The sequence below is a fragment of the Rhinolophus ferrumequinum genome, chromosome 8 (assembly GCF_004115265.2).
Source record: "Rhinolophus ferrumequinum isolate MPI-CBG mRhiFer1 chromosome 8, mRhiFer1_v1.p, whole genome shotgun sequence".
NCBI lineage: Eukaryota > Metazoa > Chordata > Mammalia > Chiroptera > Rhinolophidae > Rhinolophus > Rhinolophus ferrumequinum.
The window spans coordinates 19433961-19457542 of NC_046291.1; the positions used below are offsets into that span (position 1 = coordinate 19433961).

At 36.9% G+C, this 23582-nt stretch overlaps 1 protein-coding gene across 1 annotated transcript in view; it reads left to right on the top strand.

Annotated features, from left to right (window-relative positions):
* The first annotated feature begins 2024 nt into the window (after positions 1-2024).
* Positions 2025-23582, top strand: part of ABCA12 (ATP binding cassette subfamily A member 12) — a 163010-nt gene continuing 141452 nt past the window's right edge. Inside the window, exons 1-2 of the mRNA XM_033111395.1 lie at positions 2025-2397; positions 18001-18094. Coding sequence (XP_032967286.1) covers positions 2329-2397; positions 18001-18094 — 163 coding nt within the window. The 5' untranslated portion in view covers positions 2025-2328. The remainder of the gene's footprint in view (positions 2398-18000; positions 18095-23582) is intronic.

Sequence of the window (23582 nt, forward strand, 5' to 3'; positions counted from 1 at the left end):
TCGTCTTCATCAGAAAATTAGAGGTCATAGATGAAGGTGTCTGGGCAAGAGGACAGCCTGAGAGAGACTCTTTCACTAAAATTAAACAAATGACATCAAAACCATTCCAAGAATACACAGGAGAGATGATGAGCAGCCGCTGGGAGAAATCATTTGATACTTTTTGAGTTGACCTCTCACCTGCATCAGTCATGTGGTGAGTCAGTACTGTTTAACCTGAAGTAACCTGACTGAATGAAGTGACTCTGCCGGGAATTTCCTAAGACTGATACAGTCACATCTCAAATCCCACCCCATCTTCACAACTGAATAATGTTTATTTGTGAATCAAACCACTAGTGAGTTGTAGACGGTGACAGATGGCAGAGAAAGGAGGAAAGGAAGCAGGAGTTCAAGTCTTCCTCAAAGCTCGAGGAAGCCAGATGAATCTTGACACTACTTCCCAGGAGTGGTAGAGGAGGGTATTATCTCTGAGGCTGTCAGCTATCTCAAGAACACTTTGTCTTTAACCTTGCCCAGAAAATTAAAGGGCCGACTTCTAGATATTCAGGACTGACTGTCTCATGAGGATTGAACTCATCACAGTAGGGACAGAGCCAATCTTGAGGCAATGGGCATGTGCCAGCATGGCTCTAATCAGCCCCAGGGTGGCTGACATCAACATTGCAGAGCTGGCGTGGGGACCAGGAAGCTGAACATGAGGGACCAGGAAGCAGTGCACTTGCTCCAGGTTTGAAGGGAGAATTCAAATATTGTGTTAACTGCTTTCACAGAGTAATGGAAAGGTGTAAGGATTGAAAGGGAGCTCCACCGGCCTTGGCTGAAATAATCTATTCAATTAAATTCAGCAGTGATTATTGAACACTGATCATGTGTGAAGTATTGTAAGATTAAAAAAAAAAAAAAAAGTCCAGGCTCTCAAAGAACTTGCAATCTAGTGGGGAAAACAAGACATACAAAAATAACAATAAGGCAAAAATGTAAGTTCCTTGAGAGAGATAGAAACAAAGAATTACGCTGGATTCAAAGGCAGAGAGAAGATATCTTATGCAATATATCTAAAAAAGTCTTCATGGAAGATGTCAACTTGGGAATAATTTTGAGAGGTAGGAGCTTAGAGAGGCAGAAATGCATCCCAGGTAGAGGGGGTATCATAAATAAGTCAGGGATCAGAAAGCACAGGTTTTGTAATATGTATACCAGTTTGGTAGGTGGTCAAGCATTTGTAATAAACTATTGGAAGATGAGATTGGAAAATTGGCTGGACCTAGTTTGTGGAATCATTGAGTATCAGAGGGAATGGGTTGTCATTAAGGTGTGTAAGTGTTACTTCTAGAAGCCTTTATGCCAAGTTTCTCCATTACATATACCATAAAATCACAAGTAAAATCATTTAGTTTGCCCATGTCTCCTTTAACCATAAAAGCCTGAAATAACATGGCTTCCCTAGAATAGAGGCGTGAATGCACACCTCCCAAATGAGGAATCTATAGGTATTTGCATCAGCTCTAGCCACCTTTTATTTTCTGCATTTTGCCTAACCTAGCAAACTGTGATGGAAGGTGAGACCTGGCCAGCATAGTCCCTTCTCCCCAAATCAAAACAGTCAACTCAACTTTAGGATGAACATGAGACTTTTTCTATGTGTCAAATGATGGGCTGAGGCTCAGAGGTTTTTCAGCTGAGCTCTGTCCTTATTGGCTTAAGACATCTTAATGACACTTAAATATTATAAGAGTCACTGGGTTAGAGTCTGTAAAGTGCTCCTCGTGCCCTAGGAGTAGAGCAGGAGCAGGCACTATGTAGTAAAGAAGGCGAGAGAATGTAGGACAAGTCCTACTGGCCTGGCAAGGGTCCCACCTAATTCCTCATGACGTGTTCAGTGCAGCAGGTGACTCCTTCTTGAAGGTGTGGATAGGCAGTTAATTTCATGGAGAGTAGGAGGTGTAGGTTCAGCTTTTTTTTTTTTTTTTTACAGTGGTGCATTATCTGAATGACATTCATTCTCTCTTGCGTCTGGACTTCACGCAACAAGCAGCAACTGGATGTTCTTTTAAAATAAGCAAAAGCCACTGAAAGATACTGGGCTGGGTCCTGGTTTAGAAAAAAGAGTTGATTGAGAAGTGCTCTCTGGTCAAGAATTAAACCAATCCTTGCACAGGAAAAGAAGATCTGTGGGAAAGAAAATCTGTGGGTTTCTTACCCCAGCCATCACGAAAGCTATGCCGTGAAAAGGCCTTTGACACATTGACACACAGCAAGTTGGACCAATTCTTCTTTTGAGGGGTGAAGGAAAAAAGAGAAATTCTCATTTGTGGTGTTTGGAGGATGGCTTCCCAGTTTCGCCAGCTTCGGGTCCTGGTCTGGAAAAATTGGCTAGGAGTCAAGAGGCAGCCGGTGAGTAAAAAAAAAAAAAAAAGGGAGGGAGCCCTAAGGGCAATGCTCCAGGCAATCCGAAAATTTGATGTTGATGAGAGATAAATAGAGAAGAGTTTTAAGGCAATTTTTAAAGCAGAAAATAAGGTATTTAGAAACCATCCCTGCATCTGTCCTCTAGCTAATGGACCGAGTCTGAACTTGTCCCTAAAGCAGCATTTTGATTTCAGTAAATTAAAAGGGTGAACCAGGATATGCCCTGGTTAAAGAAAAGGATGCATCTTGTTACTGGTTGAATCAGAACTAGTGTTGAATTCCAGGTTTCTGGCCAAGATGCTTTCAGAAATTTTCTTGATGAATGTCATTAAAAATGAGATGAAGAAAAGTATCAAGTGGGAGGTTCAATAAATGTGAGAGAAGAGTACTTAAAAACCAAAAGCAATAGAAAGCTTGGTTGAAAAGTAAGATATAGAAAGTTGACAGGTTGAAGGCTGTTGGTATAGAAAAGCTAAGAAACTTTAGTATCCAAAAATTATTTACTAGAAATGCCAAGCAAGAACCAATGTGTGTGCCAAGTTTCCAGAGTATTATTGAATCACTTAACTTTACTGCTGCAGTCTGTCTACTCTGCTCATTGCAGAACATCTTTTTTGTGCTCTTACATTCATGTTTGCTTTTTAAATTACAAAGCCAGCTATTAGATCCTCACCAGATAGAGTCCTGGGAGCTTGAGAAAAGAAATAGCTTCTGTGAATTGTCACATATTCGGATGTTTGAAATCCAGAGAAATCCCAAAAGGCACTCAATATACTTCATTTTAGAGTGGTACTTCCCAAGCTTAAGTGAATAATATAAATATTATGCAAATAGTATGCGTCATAGAAACCAACATTTTATCTGTGTACCTTATCTCACTCTAGGTTTGCTTACAGCACCTGACACCTTACTTAAGTGCTCTACTGTATATATTAAGAGGGAGAAGTAAATGTTCACTCACCTTTGTTAATTTGGTGGGTAGGATTTTAAATCATAAGGCATAGGTGATTTTGGGCATGAAATTTTAAATCATTACTATTTTTATTTCATTGTTTTTTAACTGGAAACAACACAAAAGTAAAACTTCCCATAATTATCCCATGGTACCTTCTGTGTGGAGTTCAACAGAGAAAGAGTCTTCTTGGGTAGGTGGATATGGTCAGAACATGAGAGTTGGGTTCTTGGTTTTGCTCCTTACCAGCTAAAGATTGAGCAGCTTACCAGCTACAACATTGTGATATCACAATTTCTCTGAGCATTGGTTTCCCATTTCTGAAATGGCCATGCGATTTACCGTGTCTATCTCATAGAGTAGTGAGAACCAAATGTGTTTCAAAGTGCTTTATAAATGAAGCACTTGGCAAATAGATTATAGAGGCATCTGGGGCAACATGTGTGTCATATTTTATTCAATGTAATGATGAAAGGAAATCCAGGAGAAGGAATTGTGGGAGAGAGCAGAAATTTATATACAGTAAAGTTCTTAAGTGATGAAAATTCAATAGTCAAAAATAAAAGCAGAGAGGAACTGAAAGCATCAATTATTGCTGATAAACAGAATGCTGAAGTTATATATTTTCCTTACAACTCCATTTTACCTAAAAATTGGGGGGGAAAAAAGTACTCCTCAGGTGAATAAAATTTTTCATTGAGACATTTTATCTTTAATAGTTTCTTCAAACTCATCTGTAAAGTAGATGGTATATCAATTTTCTACTTTAGAGTTTTTTTCGACTTCAGTCAATTTCTGATGGACGTGGCATATTTGGAGGAGAAGGAAGTTAGGCTTGCCAAAATGTTTCCACTATGATATCTTATATTATTCTTATTTGGCCAAGATCCTAAAAAAAACCCTGGTAATTATATTTTTGCCTAAGGCAAGAGAATATATATGCTATTAGTTCATTTTGGGATATCAAATGATACCGAAGTTAAGTGCAACTTGACAGAATGGGATCCAGGACAGAAAGTCTTTGTTGTAGGAAAAGAGATCAGAAAAAGACCAGAATTGGGGGTAAACCGGAAAGCTGACCTGAATCCATTATGACTACAAGTGACCTTCAGGAAATAGTGGTGCCAAAAAGAGAAGGACAGACAATTCTAAGTGGCAGGCAAGGGGGACAAAAAAAGATATGTTTCTTTTTTCATAGTTTTGCCTAAGGCTAGCCCTATATCGTGGTATTGGAACGAAGACTCAAGGACACAGATGGAAAGGCTATCCATGTGCCCGAGTTATTTAAGAGGGGAAAATGCGAAAATCAAGAGGTTGGAAAGTTCAGATTAAAGATCTAAAAGGAGATGAAATAAAAGAAAATGGTGAACAGAGAAAATACAGACAAATTAAAAGACAGGGAAAAGCAGACATATATAAATTTGAGGAGAAGACGTAGTTTTTGTGTAGGAACTGGACTTTATCATCTATCAAGTGATTATTTAAAATGCAAGTATTTTAATCTCTGTCTTTGTAATTATTCTGAATGTGGTACTTTAAAAATATATGCTTATATGGAGGAAAATAGAGTCAGTGTGTGTGATACTGAAAATATATAGTCCTTACTGAATGTCAAAGAAAAAAATGCTAGCATCACCACCATGACACTCACCTACTATCTTGTTTGAATAGATTCTATACAAAGAGAGGTAGTGGAAAGGACAGTCTATAAAGGAAGAAGTTAGGAATCTATTCATGGAGAAACAAATGCTATATGAAAAAGAATAAAAAAGGAAAACAAAGATATAGTGAAAATATCAAAGTAGAGTGGGGATTACGAGGAAGCATAGAAATATATACTACAATAGAAAGTTAGAGAAGAATTTTAAACAGCTATACAGTCTAAAGGAAAATGACAATGGGATAAGCTAAGTGTTGGGTTTGGCTGCAAAAGAGGGAAGATAGGGTCTTTAATTTTTGAGGTGAACTCCTTCAAAATGGTTCTTGGAATAAGTGTCTCTCTCTCTCTCTCTCTCTCTCTCTCTCTCTCTCTCTCTCTCTCTGTCTCTCTCTCTCTCTCTGTAAAATGATATATTAGAACTCTGGAATATCTGCGATTATCTAACTGCTTTAATTTTATAGGGCTTCAGAGAGTTCAAGGGACTTGTCCAAGGTTACAAAGTGAATTTAAGGACTCAAATTTAGACTTTCCCCAAAAGGGATCTATTCTTTCTATAACTTACTGAGTTGAGCTTCTTTATTGCTCCTGAGTTGAACTTCCTTTCCCAATATTCTCTGATCCCTGCTCAGAGTTCAGCTCACCAACAAAGAGATCATATTTGCTAAGGAGGCCTTAGATATTGCTGTTTTTTAATATTAGTGGTAATATCAATTTTCAATTACATTGTTTTAATCTAAAAAAAAAAAATTAAGAGGCAACAGTGTTTATTTGAGCTCAAAGAGTAGAGCTCAAGTTCTGGAAGCACTAATTTAGGCAGAAACACAAATAGTGTTCTGGGTTGAAGGCAAGTGGTTTTTATGAGAAAAGGAAGGGAAATAATTACATAAATAGAAGGAAGGAATTTCTATTGGTGCTAAAAAGCTAAGTTATTCATTTGCTCTTCATGGCTTGTTCACTTTTCTGTTAGCTCTACAAACAGTTGTTTGGAAGACAAGCCTGCCCTGGCTTAGTCCAAAGATTATTTTGTTATTAGAGTCAAACATTTTAAAGGTTTAAGGAGTAAGATGTGCCAGTCCTTTTCTCTGGGATGGTGGCTGCGGCTCCATTTTGAAATGGCTTAACTTACATCATTTTTCTTATTTCCCTCTTTTGACTGAGATCTTTCCTTGAAAGCATCGCTGATCAACCATGATCAGTTGTTGAAAGCTTTGTTGATCTGTCACAGGGAAGGATCATATCCAGTGTTTCATGTTCCATGTAGGAGGGAAAATTGTTTCCTTAGGAATCTTAGGCCACATTTGAACAAGAGCACCAGAACAGCAAAAGGTCTTAGGTCATACTTCTTTATGGGCAAACACCTTCGGCAGTTCCTTTAGGTTTTTCATATGAAGTCTCATAGGCCTTAGTGGTTATCTCAAAGCTCTGAGCGATGATTATGCAAGTGGTCGCTTTATAACATCAAACTATGGAAAGCAGACAAAATTTTATAACAAGAATTTCGATGACAAACAAATTGCTAAGTGGATTTGGAGAAGTGACCTCAGAGGGAGGCAATACCTGAGGGTAGCCAGCTAACAAAGTCAAGGACCATGGGTGTCAGTGGGCATTGTACTTACCCCTTTGCTCTGTGCCTGAATTTTATCTAGTTCTGTCTCTACTTCCCCAGAAGTAGACCTGATGTCAGCAACCGGGTATTTAATCTAAGATATGTCTATGGAAACAAAAGAGAAACAAAGGTTCAGGGTGAAAATGCAGTGTCTGAGCCTAGGGGGGTGCCAGTGAAGAAAAATTTTAGGTGTCAGGGTCGAAGCATTGTTTGCATTTTGGTGTCTCTGATGATGTCACCAATTGTTCAGGTAAACTTTCCAAGTGGCTTACAGAACATCAAGCATGAAGATCGTCTAAGCATGAACATTTGTGGTGATTTCTGTGGTGATTTATATTAAATCGTTTACGTTCGGCTTTCAGGGAAAATGGCAGCTTTCGTTCTCAATGATTCCAAGTCAAAAGAGGGATAAAAATTGTAAACGTTCGTTTGGAGAGTTGTAGACCAATATTTGAGGAGACTAGAAGAATTCAGGATGCAATCCAGTTTACAGGTGGAAAACAAAACCTTATGGACGATTAATGCACCAATACCCATAAGTGTGTATTATAGTTTAAATTGAAACATAATTTTTTTCTCTTTACAATTATCCCCATTTTTACCAAAGATGTCTTGCAAGCAAATTAGTTTGACTATAATTAAGTCTAGTAAACTTGGCCTGATTAGTTACATATATGCATTAAGTATAACAATTGATCATATAGACTCTTTTAAATCTGCTTTGCTGGAAGATTTCATAAGAAATCTCCAGGTTGAATTTTTTAACAGCCTCTTGAGGCTAAGAGGCCAAGCCAAACACTTGCCATCAGACTTCACCTGCAGTACCTTTAGATTTGGGTTTATTCCTCTCTTCTTGAGGTCCCCAAAATATCCAGAAGTTCCTGTGCCTGCCAGGAAGTGACCTTCCTTACTCTCCTGGTAAGGCTGTGAACCCTATAAGCAAAGTGCCAGGCTGATTTTTCAAAAGAGGCTTAATTGGCTTCCATAAGTCAGTCTTAGTTTCTTAAAACTGCCTGATCATATCTGAGTCTATGCATGTCTCTCCCAAACCTGACGTTCCAATCAAAGCCTTGGTAATATAATCAATGTTTTCAAATGTGTCCAGTTACAAGAAGAACAGATTCTTATTGAACTGAGGCAAATAACTATATGGCCATGAAAATAGGAATACTCACTTATTAAGAGTTTCCAAATTTGGGAGGGATCAGGTAGGGAGAAAAAAATAAATGTTTCAATTCTGCTCACAAAGATATAATTTACCAAATTGCTTTAATTCATGGGTAACTTAAGAAAAAAAAAGAGAGAAATGTTTGCTTAAGTCTGGGGAAACAAAACATAAAAATTCAGCAATATTTCAACAAAAAGCCATAAAAATTATAATCATTTTCATCAGTTCATTTAATGTCACGTAATTAATTGTTGTTGATCTTTGTCCTTTCTATGAAGCCAATTAGAGCTCTATAAGTTCTTACCCAGGTCAGTGGTGTGATCTGAAAGTTAGTAGAAGCCTGTATTCTAGGGTACTTTACGTGAATTGTTTTGAAGTTGAAGCACATTTGTCAAAGCATTAGAATAAGACAATATCTGTCTGTGAAAAATAAAGACTTGAAAAGGCAAGGGAGCCTTTTCAGGCACTTGTACTTTTTAAAAAAAATTCTATTTTCCTATTTTATTTTTGTCCTTTGGTTTCAGGTTCCATTAATTGAATTAACTGGGCGCAGTCTCGAGCAGTTGTGGACTAGGTGTACATTCCCAATTTTGTAGAGATTTACAAGACAAAGTTGTTAGCTCTTGGACCTTGGCTTCCAGCTGATCTACTTCCTGATTATATATATACTGGCCTGAGAAATAGCTGAGGAGGCTTAAATTTTCTGTCAGGTTTAGAATATCAGCTTTCAATTCTGCCAAATTTCTGATCATAGAGATATTAAATTCTTTAAAATATCTTATCAGATTTCAGGGAGGATAAACAGTAAAAATATTTTTTGAAGTCTTATAGAGACTCTTGCATTCAAGTGCCTCAGATACGGTTACCTGCTCAGATGGCCAAAGATTTTTTAACATCATCCTATGGCTGTCTTTGAAATCATTTCGTCTTTTAGAAGCTCCTGCATACCAATCAAAGAATGCAGTCCTTTGTCTCTGAGAGATTTGGAATCTTTTCAGATTTTGGGGGGCGGAGGGGGGAACTTTAGGGTGCCTTACCAAAAACAAAGTTTGTGCAGAATGGCCAATACAGTTTTAAATTATTTTGGCTAAGTTGGTCCATTTTAAAAAGGCACAAGAGGGGGGACCAAAATGTATGTACATATAAGCAGCTGGAATTCCTCAGGAAGGGACTTCTTGGGGAATTTTAAAGAATGAAATTCCCATGTTAAAAATTCCCCTGAGAGCTGGCACAGTTGGACAAAAAGATAAAGAGATGGCAGTCATACGCTCCAGATATTTCCTGTGCTTCTGACCTATGGGATACAGCTGTTCCAAATCCCCAGCATACTTGTCTGGATGCCAGATCAACACTGAGTTCCCCACCTTCTAGAATGCAGAGACCAAAGAAGGTATTCTCATAGGGCAAAAAGCCAAAGTCTCAAGACTAAAGGAAAAACTTCATCTGGTTTCTTCAAAATGCACATTAACAGCTTTAGCTAAGCCTTGAGTCTCTTGGAGCCAAATTAATACCTAAGAGGAATATGCTGTGGGGTTGGGAATTGTATAATGTTCTACAGAGTACCTCATTGCACGGAAATTTTCTTGAGATTGGTGGGCAACCCAATATCAATCTAACCCATTCCGTGACCAGTTTACCACAGGTGCTTGAATTTCAAGTGTCGAGCACCCTTCTGGCTCTAAAATGTTCTACCTGTGTCCACTAATTTTGCAGTTTTGGCTTCCAAGATTTCCTTAGCAGCAGCTTTTACCTCATTTGCATTTAACCCACAGTAAAGTTTGTTTAAATAGACTCTGGTCTGGTGAGTTGTGCAAAAACTGTCAGTTTACAGGTGGTGGGGGACAGCCTGGACAATAGGTTTATAGGATTTTACCTATGTTGTTCCCTTTGGAATCTCTTTCTTATGACAACACAACAGACAGATGCAAAGAGAAAGAAAAACAAAACAGCATGCAACAAAAATGCATACTCACCCACCAGGGGAAAAAAAAGTCCCTGTGAGCTGCTCATCCCCCAGGGAACTTTTTATAAGCATGAAACAAGCCCCTTTTGAGGAAAATTCTTCATGTGGTAGCAAGCACCTATGGCAGCTGCCATACCACCTCGTATAATGGTCCCCAGAGCAATGCCTGATCTCAAAAGAAGGCACTGACCTCAACCAAAAAGGAGGGAGGTCAAAAACCTGAGAGGATTCAACATTGGGGGTGTGTGTGTAATCTTTGGAAGCACTGAACACAAATTGGCTCGTGTGGGTACCTTACTAGGTTCTAGGAGACTCTGGTCCATGAAGGGAAGGCCATTTCAGGTCCCAATTCTGACACCATATTTGTTAACCAAAAAGTAAAAAGCCAAAGTGGAAGGGAACAAGCATTTATTTGAGATCAAAAAATAGCTTTTCTGGAAGCACTGATTCAGGCAGAAACCCAAATTGTGTTCTAATTATGGGGTCAAGGCAAGGGGTTTTTATGAGAAAGGGAAGGGAAATAATTACATGAATAGAAGGGAGGAATTTCTGTTGGAGCTAATAAGTTATTCTTTAGCTCTACATGGCTGTTTACCAATTCTAAAGAATATCTTTAATTTTCAGTTCTTGTAGTCAGGATGTCCAATTTCCTGTTAGCTCTACAAAGAGTTGCTTGGAAGACAGTGCTGCTCTGACCCGACCAAAGGTTATTTTGGCCAACTCAAACATGTCAATGTTTCAAGAACCAAGATGTACAAAGCCATTTCTCTGAAATGTTGTCTCCAACTCCATTTTGAAATCATTTCGTTTATATCATTTTTCTCAATTGCAATGAGTACTGAAAGAATGTGAAAAAAATACTTTAAGCACCAACAGAAATGTTAGGCAATAGAGAAAAATCAATTAGATGTAGTTGCTACCCTGCTGGGTTTGTAATTTAATTCTAAAAATAATGGAAAAATGCAGATACGTTCCACTGGAGATGGTTAGCAACAGGGAGGCTCACCTAATGAGATGCTAGTTAATGACAGAATAGAGACTACTAGGACAGCAAAGAGACTACAGGCTGAAAGACTAGATAGTGTGCGATAAGAGTTTATCTTTCATTAAGAAGATGGATTCTAAATAGGCATATCAAGGAGTGAGTTCAAATGTCTATTGAAGTGGAATCTAATTCCAAACTTATGACCTGAAGAAGGAAAATTAACTTCAGCTGTTTATTTTCTGTTGTAACTGTTTATCTGGTGGTCACACTTTAGCTCAGTTGGTGACAGAACTATTTTTGCTATCATAGACATTCCCACAGCTTGATAAATTTCCAACACTTTGGATGAAATTTGACACTTCCTCCCCAATCCCTGCCTTGCTCATATAACTTTCTCTCTGAGTGGCAAAAGAAAGAGGAAGCCTTAACTTAAAAATTGTGGAGCAGGTTGGTCTGTAATTTTTTGATTAAAGCAATTTAGGATTAAACTCTGATCCCAAATTTAATCTAAATCATATTAAAATGAACTAGGTCTTAAACAATTCACTCAACTCCATGCTCAAATGTTGCAGGCCCTCTTATCTCTTCTGGATCTGTACCATTTACTCCCTTAATACCTTTTAATTATTCAAAAAAATTAGATCTACCTGTTAACTGTGGTCCTTGGCACATAGACATGCACACTTTATTAGGTCAGTCAATCAATAAAAAGTGAATGAGATGAAGATGTTTTAGAAATGAGAGCAATAGAGAAGTACATTAGTGTGAAATCCAATAAAAATGTGTTGTTTTCACATACATAATAGACAGTTTACCAATCTCCAAAATGTATTATAATCTGTAAGTACAGATTTCAGAAAATTTCCTTGATCTGTTTTTTGATGGGTCACGTACATGGATGACAGTGTTAAATAGAAAGCCCCATTAACGGAGAACGCTGTGTCACTTTCCCCATTGTTTTGGGGGTGGAACTAAGGTTTATTTCAGATCTAACGTATCCAGCTCTTACTTCCGAATGTGAACTTTGGGATCCTCTTGTTACCCTCTAGCAACAGTCATCCCTGACTTACAGGACAAGGCACAAAGGTAGAAATAGAAGAGGAAGGAAGAGACCGTACTTTATAGAAGGTTGGACAAGCTTTACTTTCAAGTTTGTAATAAAAAGTTATGATTTGAGGTTACAGGATGACCTTTAAATGACTTTTAATGCTCTTATAGGCTGAACTAATAAAAGCATAGTTTTGTGGTCACAGAGAGCTTATAATTTGTTCTGTAGTGGTTTGGCTACATAGCTTAATGGCTAACCATACAGGTGCTGAAGCCAGGCTCCCTGAGTCCAAAGATCAGCTCTACTATTTGGTGGCTTATAGAATGAAGGCTTATTTAGTCTCTTTAAGACTCTAATTTCCCATTTGCAAGAGGAAAATGAGATGATTGTATTAAATAAGATGATGCATGTTAAGTCTTTAACAGAGCATTTAAGCAGTCAATAAATATTAGCTGTTATCATTTATGGCATGGTATTGAATTCTGATACTAATTATGAAGAGACCACTTGACTACAAGAATTTATCCTGGGAAAGACATTTTCAAATAATATTTAAAAGGAATTGCTGAAGGAACTGGCATTTGTACCCAGGAGAGGGAACTTTGTCTTTCTTTGAATACATGTAGAATTCTCATGTGAAAGAGGAGACCAAGTTAAAACAAATAAGTGTTAACCACAAGAAGGGAGATATCACCGTGATAAAAGCAAAAAAAAAAAAAAAAAAAAAAAAAGTCAGGTAATATGAATTGTTCAATAATAAAGAAATCTTATGAAATAGTGAACTTCTAGTCAGTAGAAGCATTCAAATAGAGGCTGGATAACCATATGGCAGAGATGTTTTTCCTGACTCTTGGTGCACCAGTTGTTCGGGACTTAATTCTTTTCTTGGAATATTTCACCCCCTTTCCCATCTGTGGGTCTTCACCCATATGTTTCCTCTGCTGAAAAGACTCCCACTTCTTTTTCAGACTCCATCCAACATGCATATCTTCTCTTCTGCCTGACCCTTTCCATCTTTTAAATTTTAGACTCAGCTCCCCTGCATTTTCTTCCTTCCATAATCTTCCTACGTCTTAGCATTATCTATTACATGTGGTTGTAATTATTTTTTTAATGTTTCCCTTTCTCAAAAGGCTGAAAAAAATTTTTTTTTTAATTTGAATTTTTCCCTTATTTCTTTTATTAGTTTCAGGTGCACAAAACAATGTAATAGTTAGACATTTATCATTTATATTCCTCACACAGTGATAACTCCCCTCCCCCTATCTACTACCGCTCTGACGTCGCATACAGCCATTACATTTACACTAAAAGACTGAAAAATTTTAATTACCCTATCCTGAGTGCCTGGTATATAGTAGATCCTCAATAATTTTTGTATGAGTGAATATATAATTTTTGTTGTATGAGTGAATATATAAATCTTATATAAATGATTACTGTAGTGCATGTTAAACCCTAAGTTTTCTTAAGACTCTCCAAGACAATGATTTCATGAAGGTGAAAGCAGAATCTTCATCCTAAACATTTTACTTTTATTTATTTTCAGTTAGGCAAAGTATTCCCCATTGCAATTTGAAAATCATAATGATAATCACCAGCATTCATTTTGGATACAACCAACTACAAACCACTCTAGTGCAAGAGGTGTTATCACCTATTTATTATCTATCTATCTATCTATCTATCTATCTATCTATCTATCTATCTATCTATCTATCTATCTAATCTAGCTATCAATCAATCAATCATCTATCTACCATCTATATTTATCTGTCTATCATCTATCTCTGTGTCTTCATATATTCTACATATATTCTATAGCTCTCTCTTGGCTGGAAAACAGTGATACTCCAATAGCAGCAGGCACACTTAGCTCTCATCTGTCTACTAAAAGAACTTAACGTTTCTTGGAAAATGGGTATTTTCAGGGCTAGGACACAGAAAGTACACAATGAGGCAGAAACAATTGTGGAACCAGAAAGAGGGAAATAAGTAAATTATACATACACATTTATAGCTGTATTTGTATATAGCTATGTCTCTATGTATTTTGGAAACCAGTTCATACTCAGATCCTTAATTCTAACCCAACACGAAAGAGTTTATTCTAGTTTTCTCCCTTTTTCATGTTTATAATTCCCTGATGGATAGTGAGAAACCTGGCTCCTCTAATTGGGCATATATTTACTTTTGGCCAACCTCCCTATGTGAAACCAATCGCCTACTCCTCACCCTGCACAGATATCCTCCTTACCCCACTTGGGCGCTGACACTCCCTGTCTGGCTACCGCTCTGGGGGTGTCCTCTTTACCATACTAGGGATTCGCCTCCCTCACTGTGTCACTGTTGTGCCCCAAGTCCTAGGGTGGACTTCCCTTGCTGGACCCCACCTAAGGACGGTTGGGCAGTGAATTTTTCAGGAAGGGGAAGGGAAGAGAAAGAGAACAGAATGGGACATCTCACAAGAAAATAATCCTTGGAGAATGAAAGGAGAAAATTGCCATGGCTCACTAAGGAATTATAAACTACTCTATAGGCCTATGCCCTTTGATGTCAAGAATGCAGGGTGGGGGATGGGGGATGGAATGCAAGTGAGGTGTATAGGCAAGTTGGTAGGGGATAATTAAAATATCAGCCAAAATATGAAACTCTTAAGAACTGCTTTTCCCAAAGTTTCCAAGTAGCCCCAATATCTGTATGTGTAAGATCAATATATTAGTCCTTTCTCTAAACAAACAAAAGAAAAGCTATGGCTCATCTTTTAGTATTTGGACCTTTGGCACTACATTTGCTTCTCAGTTATTTTTTTTTTTATTTTTATTATTTTTTATTTTTTAAATTAAAGTTTATTGGGGTGACAATGGTTAGTAAAGTTACATAGGTTTCAAGTGTACAATTCTGTAATACATCATCTATATCTCACTGTGCGTTCACCACCGAGGCAGTTCTCCTTCCATCACTATTAATAGCTTTTTTATTCTTTGTCTATTTTGCAGGATTCAATCAGTTGGAAGGTTTTATTTTTAATTTTAGCCCCAAATCTCATATTCTTCATTTTGTATTGCCAGCTGAATGTCATTCTTCACAAAGATATCAGTTATGAATTTTTAAAAAAAATACATTTACCTTTTACTTTCAGTTTTCCTTGTTTCCAAATCTCATTGGCGCTTCTCAGTTATTTATGATAACAATTAGAATAGAGAGCAATACTGCTGTTATGAAAATTTACATTTTGTTTATTTCTTGCTTTTGTGAACAACTTGTCAAGCTTAACATTCCTGAGATCACAATGTGAATGACTTTGTATTTATTATCCTTCTAAAATGCTGTGTGCAGAAATGTTCTTCAAACCTCTCTGACCTACAATCCCAGGGGAAATCTTGTGATAATAAATCGCTTATAGGCTTGCTGTGGTTTTTACCTATAACAGTCTAAATTGCCTTAAACTACTCTGTATAGATTACATTTTGGTCTGGATTTAAATTGTGTCTAAAATGAATTTCAAAGCTTACCAAAACATTTTGATCACTTAAACGATATCCCACAACATATGCTCCTTATTTGAATGTGAAGGTATATTTGTGTTGGTGCAATTGAACTCAGCTGTTCAATGAATCCTCATAAGGTTACTAAAGAACAACGAATAGACTCTCCTGAAAGTAGCTATGGGGGTATGAAACCCACTTAGATGAATCATTTTTTAAAAGAATAACTATGGCCTCAAATATAAAAGGAATAAATCCACAAACATTACATTTTTTTAACCTTTATTCTTCACACTCTGCATTTCAAATGAGTCACATAGAATAAAAATGATATCTTGGATCTAAGAGCTTTGAAGAACAAACTCTAATTTTTGAGTATATGAGAGACTAGACTAGAATAATAATCTATCTTATAGTTCTATAGCACTTGTGTTTTACTAATACACTTTCTGTAATGCTCTCTTATTTGTTCCTCAGAGCAGTAGGACAACTTTTTTTTTTTTTTTTTTTTTTAAATCCTAGCCTAAGTATTTTGATATTCAGATCTTGTCCCCTGCTCTGTTTCCCAACTGGGTACATGGCTTTGGATAATTTATGCTAACCTTCTGTACCTCAGAGAAGAAAAAAGGGAGTTGGATCAGATCAAGGCTTCTTAGCCTCTTGTGTGCTGTGGATGTCTTTGGCAGCCTGGCGAAATGCATGGCTCTTCTAAGAATAATGTTTTTAAACCAATGAAAAAGGATTACAACTAAAACCAATTATATTGCCATTCAGTTATTAAGGTTTTCAAAAGCAAATTTATCCTACGGTAATATGTGTTTCTTTATTGTAGCATTATATAAATAAATACATCTCCTGAACCTATAACTATTATAATTTTCATGGCATGACCAAGTGTAAACAGCACTTGGAAGTATCTGCAACAAGGTTAATGTGATTTGAAAATATCTGAGGTTCCTATTGGTGGCCAAGTCACCGGTGCTTCTAATACGTTGTGGTTCTTCGCCTACGTTCATCATCAATGGAAATGCTAAATTTCAATCCCACGCTAGAGAAAATAAAAATGTAATCTTTTTTTTTTTCTAGCCAAGTTTAAGAATGTCCTGAATTCTGTCCACTAGATGATCTCAAAAGAACTTTCCCAAATAAATAAATACATAAATAAATAAATAAATAAAAATTATAGGACTCTATAAACAACCCTGCTAGTTAGACGGGGTGGCAGACATTTAGAACCTCTCTACTCCAAGTGTGGTCCTTGCACCACAGTACCAGCAGCGCCCACCTGGAGCTTGTTAGAAACGTAGAATCTCTGCCCTTTCAGGTCTACTGGGTCTGTATCTGCATCTGTACAAGACCCTTTGGTGACACGGGATGCACACTACTGCTTGAGAAGTGCTCCGTAGAACAGGCTGTTTGGCCAGTCTGCAGCTATGATCACATCCAGCACCTTACATCAATAGTAAACTTGTTTTTAAAAACTTGCTCTGAAACCTGAAGTCTGAGAAGTTGGTGACAGGCCTGCCAGCAAAGAGAGCGATACTGTTAGACACGCAATGGAGATTTTCATAGAAAATTTAGGTTCAGAGTTTCTTAAGGGTTAATAATTAGGTGGGTCTAGATTGTTTTGGAGAATTGAAGAGCCCCAGGCAGTAGTTTGAAGTTTGGCAGCAGCAAATTGTCTCTGAAAGTGGGGGAAGAATGATAACAAGTCTGACTACAGAACCAGATGGAAACACAGTTCCAAGTTTTACTTGATTAAGTACAGGCACAATCTGTTCTGTATGGTTTGGTTTGAACACGGTAACGGCTTGCGTAGCTCGGTTAATATTCTTGTGAATACATGTTTGAAAAAGTTTATTTAAAAAATTTTAGGCATGTAAAATATTAATCAGTTAATGTCTTATGAACTAAGTCATGTCTATATGGGGGAGAAAAGCCACTTCTGAAGTGTCTTACAGTGACATTTTCTAAAGAAATTTCAACACAGTATACATTTTTTGAGCATCTCTTTTGTACTAGTGAAAATTTAGTGACAAATAAGACACTGTTCTTGCCATGTAAGAATTGCCAATTTATTTTGTGAGCCAGACAAAAAAAAATTATTGATGATAAGAATATGTTAAGTTCCATGATAGAAGCTGACACATGATACTTTTTATAGTGGTATGGGGGGGTTGCATATGGCCTTTAGTTCCTGTTTACTCATTGACTCAATTATTTATTTATTCATTTGTTCAACAATGTGTATTGAGCCATTATCCAACATCACACACTAATCTTGATGGCTGAGCATAGAATGTTGACATTGGAAGTGGTAAGATAGTTCTGGATTGAAATTACGTTGGGTTTTGTGTGCCCTGGATATAATATTGAGCCTTATCCAAAAGCTACTGGGAAACTCTTAACAGATTTTAAGACAGGAAGTTACTGATCAGACTTGAATTCTAAGATCATCACTCTTGGAGCACCTCCCTCATGAGAGGTGACTGGGAAGGGGTCTTCAGAAGATCATTTTAAGGTTGTAAGCCTGGAAAAATCATTCTTGTGTTCATTTCCAGGTCTCTTGAATTTTTAAAAACCTCTCATTTCTTTCTTATTAACAATATTTACAAACAAATACCCGTCTCGTGTTGGAATTTTATCATATGATATACTTGTCAGGATTTTTTTGTTTCAACAATGTAATTAACATATTTTCCTATCATTATTTTACAGCTTTGGACACTTGTCTTGATTCTATGGCCAGTCATTATTTTCATAATTTTGGCTATTACGCGGACCAAATTTCCTCCAAAAGCAAAACCAACTTGTAAGTAAATGAGATTTGTTTGTTTCCCTGACTTTTAAATTTTAGTTCAAATTTATTTTGATACCACTTTGTTATTTCATTATAAAATTTATTTTTTGAATAGTGTTTCCACTTGAAAGTATTTATATAATACTTAGCATGCTTTTTCTTCAGTTTTTTAAATTAGAAAGGTGAGCCTGTAATATTTACCTAGAAAAATACAAAGCATGTAGGAACCAGAATATATTTTAAATTCTACCTATAAAATTTCGACTCATTTATTATTCACCTCATAAATCTCACCATGTTATGTACAACACAAGAAGTAGCAATCTCAGTTAGATCATTCTTTACTTTTGTGTTGTAGCAGAAACCATAGCCTGGTATTTGATTAACTGAATGAACGAAATCCAGAGCACTACTATAAAAATCTCTTATCTTTCTTCAGGGCTAATATTGGAGTGGTACAAATATATAATTTAGTTTAAAAGTGGATTGTTTCCAATTAGTGTTGTTTCAGTTACGTTTAGCATTGTCAAGATATAAATTGGGCATAATGACCAGCTCAGTCACTATTTTCTTTTGGATCCAGAATGAAAATGCAGAACAGACTCAGACAAGTCTTCCGAACTGAGGGGGATGAGTTTTTTTAATCCCAATGATTTGACCAATATTGTTTTTGCTTTTGTTCTTAAGCTTTGGAGCCAGTTTTCTTCATAGAAATAATTATTAAGTATTTTTATAAGAAATACTTATTAAGTATTTTACTCAAGTACATGCTTTTACTTAAGTGAAAGTCAGGTCAGCTGTTTTACATTTCATGAAGCAGCAATCTTCTAAAGATTCTTGTTAATCAAATTTCTGCAAATCAGATTGTATTCCAGATAAATTATAACAATTTGCTATGTGAAAGAATAATATGCTGAATTATTTGTAAACAGAATAATGAGTTAGTGACATTTAAAAAAGCACAGTGCTTTTCAATTATCCAGCCCTAAGATATAAAATGAGAGAGACAATGGATTGAATTACACCCAAAAGGATAACTGAAAAAAAAAATCAATTCAATTAGTGTAAAGAATAAGTAGTTCTTTACATTTGAATAACACCTTGTCATTTCTAAAGGACTTTTGCCCAAGTCATTATGTAGAGGTGTTGATGAGATTTTATTAGGTTGTTTATAAAATACAGCATAATTTTGTGCTCTTCATATTGTGCATATATTATAGCAGATTAATTCCTTTGTATGCTGTTGGAATTAACGTATTCTTGCATATCTTAAGTAGCATGGACTTCAGAAATAAATGCATTCATAACATAAGGGCAAATGACTCTTTGAACTATTCTGATTTAAGATGCTAACTATTAATTTGCTAATGATAGTGATAGAAGGAGTTTATAGCTCTTTTCCACAACTTATTTCTACCAATTTCTTGTTTTAAAAGATTTTTCAGTTATATAATATTCCTCTTATGAAAGTTCCAAGAGAGAAATATAAGGTGTGTTGAGTGAGCAGTCTTAATGTAATTGGTACTACCTGATAGGATTCAGAAAGATTCATGGAGAAAATCATGAAAAGCTCTTACAATTCCACTTAATTATGAAGAAAACATTGGGAGAACCACGTGCCAAATGTATCATACACCTAACCTAAAAGGCTCTGCAAAAGAAGGTGAATAATCAACTTTACTATGGACTCATTATCATACTCTAATAATAATTAGCTACGAGGTGATTGCCTTTATGTTTGTGGGTAAGAGAGAACAAAATTATAGGAAAATTCAAAAATCAAAAGTATTTTTGCCAGTCTCTCAGATTTTATCATCTTAGTCTAGAAAATAGTTTATTGGTTTGTTATTAGAATTGAAAGGGACATTCTGACTTTACAGGTGAGAACACTGGAACCCAGGGAGGTTGCAATTTGACAAAACTCAGTCACGTGGGTTAGGACAGAAAGATTTCAGAAACTACCTTTACTTATTCTTTGTCCATGAGATTTATATCAGATTTTACCTTCTTATATACAAAAAGCCAAATCCAAATTATGTCCAAGATTTCAACTCATCCTATAATCCATAGAGTATAAAATGTAATCTTACAATTGAAGGTGTTACTTTGTAATGTAGAAAATCTAAAACTAGTATAAACAGTTACTTTTTCTCTCTTATGATAGAGAGAAAATAACCTTGAAACGACAGTTTGGATTTAGGTATTTTTATTTATTTATTTATTTATTTATTTATTTATTTAGTTGTTATTTTTCTTTGTTTCCCACACCTATGATACTAAGAGATTAGCATGCACTAATATGTATTTTTTTTTTAATCTCATACTCTGTGCCAGGCACTTAGGGAGGTAATGGCAAAAGGTTTTCATTTCCCAGTTGAGAAAACCAATGCACACAGAGGTGAAGTAACTTGACCAAGTTTACACAGTTAAGAACAGGTGGTGTCAGGATTTGAACCTAGGTAGCCTGGCTTTGGAATCTGGTTTTAAGCTCATGGACTCACATTTTTTACATGTGGTAGTCAGTACTAGTTTCTCAGATTGCATTATCTAGGTTTTGCAAAAGTAGACTAAAAATTAGAAATGATTATCTGTATCATGAAATATAGAAATTTGGGGAAGAGACACATTCCAATACATCCATCAGAGTTATCCTAAATATTAGTATTCAGTGTAGAATGCTTCCTCTGTCTCATGAATTCTGCATGAGTCATTGTAGTTGCAGTACCATAAAAATCAGGTCCCTCTTAACAGAGTTAAAACCCTTTCTGGGCTACAGTGACTTCTTCAGTGCTAGTTGGGCAATAGAGAAATGAAACTTCAGACTACACCCCAGCTGAAACTCAGCTGTGGTGAGAACGGGAGTTGTCATCCTGTGGGCACATTCTACTCTCAGAACAGCCCAGCAGGTCTGTAGGATGGAGAAGTCATTCAGACCAAATGTAATTAGCAACTCAAAGGACTCTCTCTGTCTTTTTGAAGGATAGGTGTCTGGATTTTGGGTAAGGTAGCTACTGTAGCCTCTGCCACGGTGAGCGCCAGTCCAGAGCAAAATGCTTACTTCTGGCATCTTCTGCTTTCACTTACTCCCTTTTGTATTGCCACTGACAGCTTATGTAACTAGCCTTCACAAATAAGTTCCAAGTAAAGAAAACTTCCGAAGCCTGGCAGGCAGGCCCCAATGCTTCGTGTTCACACAGGGAAGAAATGGGCTGAGGCACCAAATTTGAATCCATTCCAGCCTCTTAGAATCTCTACATGTTGTGGCTTGTCAAGAGGCAAACTTTAAAGTCAACATACTATGCTTAGGAGCAAAGGCAAACAAAACAACACTCTCCAAAATTCATTTAGACTAAGCCAAGCTCTAATGTGCAGTGAGTTAATTTTGTCTCTTTTTAACACATACATGCCCCTGAAAGTGCAGGCAAGCAGTTCCTAATTACTTCGGAACTGACTACTTTTCAAGAACAGTAAAACCATGCTATAATGAGATAAGTGGACTCCGAAAATGCAGTCTTGCCAAACAGGGAGTCTCATTTTTAAGAAGCTAATGAAAAACGATATTTTTCAAGTGGTTGAAAATATCACTAAAAGCACAATGGAAATTATACTGTACAAGTATAACCACAAATTGAATTAAACCCTAACTATCTTGCGGCTGTCACTTTCTAAAACCCCTACCCCTTCAGAAAATAAGAAATTCAGCCCATCCCACACCTGAAAATAGGGGCTGGTAGAAGGCAGAAGCCCACTACTCACTGAATTACATACACATTTGTGTCACCGCATGTATTTCCTTAGTCAGGACTCACATCATCTCTTTGAACTCTGGTATTTGATTACCCCTATTTTACAGATGACAAAACTGAGGCCCAGAAATGTTAAGTAATTTACCGACGTTCACATGGTTACTGTATGCCTGAGTCTGGACTTTAACCTTACAGTTGTTACCTACAGACAGAGTGGTTTTATCCAGGTCATTAGTGCCAGCAATGGCAATACTGAGGTCTGGCTCGTTTGAATTCACAAACTGTAAATTCTTCCTACCACTCACTAGCAAGCACTATCATAGATTGAACACGGCTGTAAAAGTGACTTCAACTGTTTTTTCTACTTGTCAGCAGCACTATGGAAAACATGTGAAAAGGAAGATTGAAATTATTGATAAACTGGTGGTTTGTAGGATCCATGCATATTGTTATACCTGCACTACCTGAATTGTTAAGAGCAAACTACTGGGTAGTTTTAGGTTGAGTCTATGAGGCATCTCTCTGGTGAGGGTTGTGAAAGTCGGAGGAGTGAGGTTTCTTCTAGTCCTGCTCTTGCTGCTGATTTTTCATGTGGTGTTTTATCATGGAAGTGAAGGCAAGTGCCTGAGGACAAGATTCTGGGTGCATCAGCACACTCATGATTTAACAGTCATAGTAATAGTAGAGGGACCCACAGTAAATAATTTCCTTTTCTGTCTTGATTGGCTCAAAAGTAATATAGACTTTGTTCCGGGAAGCTCACAACTCATCATCATTCTTCTGCTGTCAGGGATTGCCCCATCCAATTTCTTCATTCTCACATGTGCCAGTAACACTGGGCAGCCTCTCAGGTTAGAAACATCTGAGTCATTTTTGACTCCTCCCTTTCCGTCACCTCCCATAACCACTCACATAGCCTTCAAGTCAGAATCTACCTTGTGAAATGTGTCCTAGAGTTAATTCTTTCTTTTCATCCTTCCAGCCGCCCCGTGGCCCCACAATCTAATTGTTTCATGCCTGGATTTCTTCAATTGCTTTTTCAAGGTTCCTCATCAGATAATTCCCTTAAATATTCTTCAGGCTTATCAAGGTTCAACTCCTCTTTATGTAGCTTTCAAGACCTTCATAGTCTGAATTCACCTAACTTTCAGTTCTGCAGTACGATGCCTGTGATTAAAGAAGCAGTATCTGATTGTGTCCTGCACGTGCCGTACTCATTCCCACGTGAATCCTCATGTACCATCCTCAAGGGCTATCAAAAGACAAGATCACATCTAAGTCTTATCCTTTTGCTTTCCCTGCTCATCCAAACTCCAATTATCCCTCTTTTATAGCTCTCCTATTGATGTATTATAGTGGTCTTTGAGTGCTTTATGCTTTAATCTTGACTCACTCGTTGGAAAGACAGTACGTTGATAGCAGAAATCACATCATAACATCACACTCATATTAGATACAGCATAAGTCCTAACATAGGAAACAACATAGGAGTTCAATATATTGGTCAGAATTTGATACAATTTGAAAGATTGATATGGGCAATTGAATTGCAAAAGTCACCAAAAGACGGATAGTAAAACCAATTCAGGGTGAGTCTGAGATGAATAAAGGGCAAGAAGTTAGCTTGTTTTTGGTTTGTTTTACTTCTCAGGTCCACGTAAATCTCACTGTGTTATCAAAAATGTCTGTAATGCTAACGTTGGGGAGGGGGGTGAACATAAAGCCCCCTGACTCCTCCCCAGGTAGATCCACCT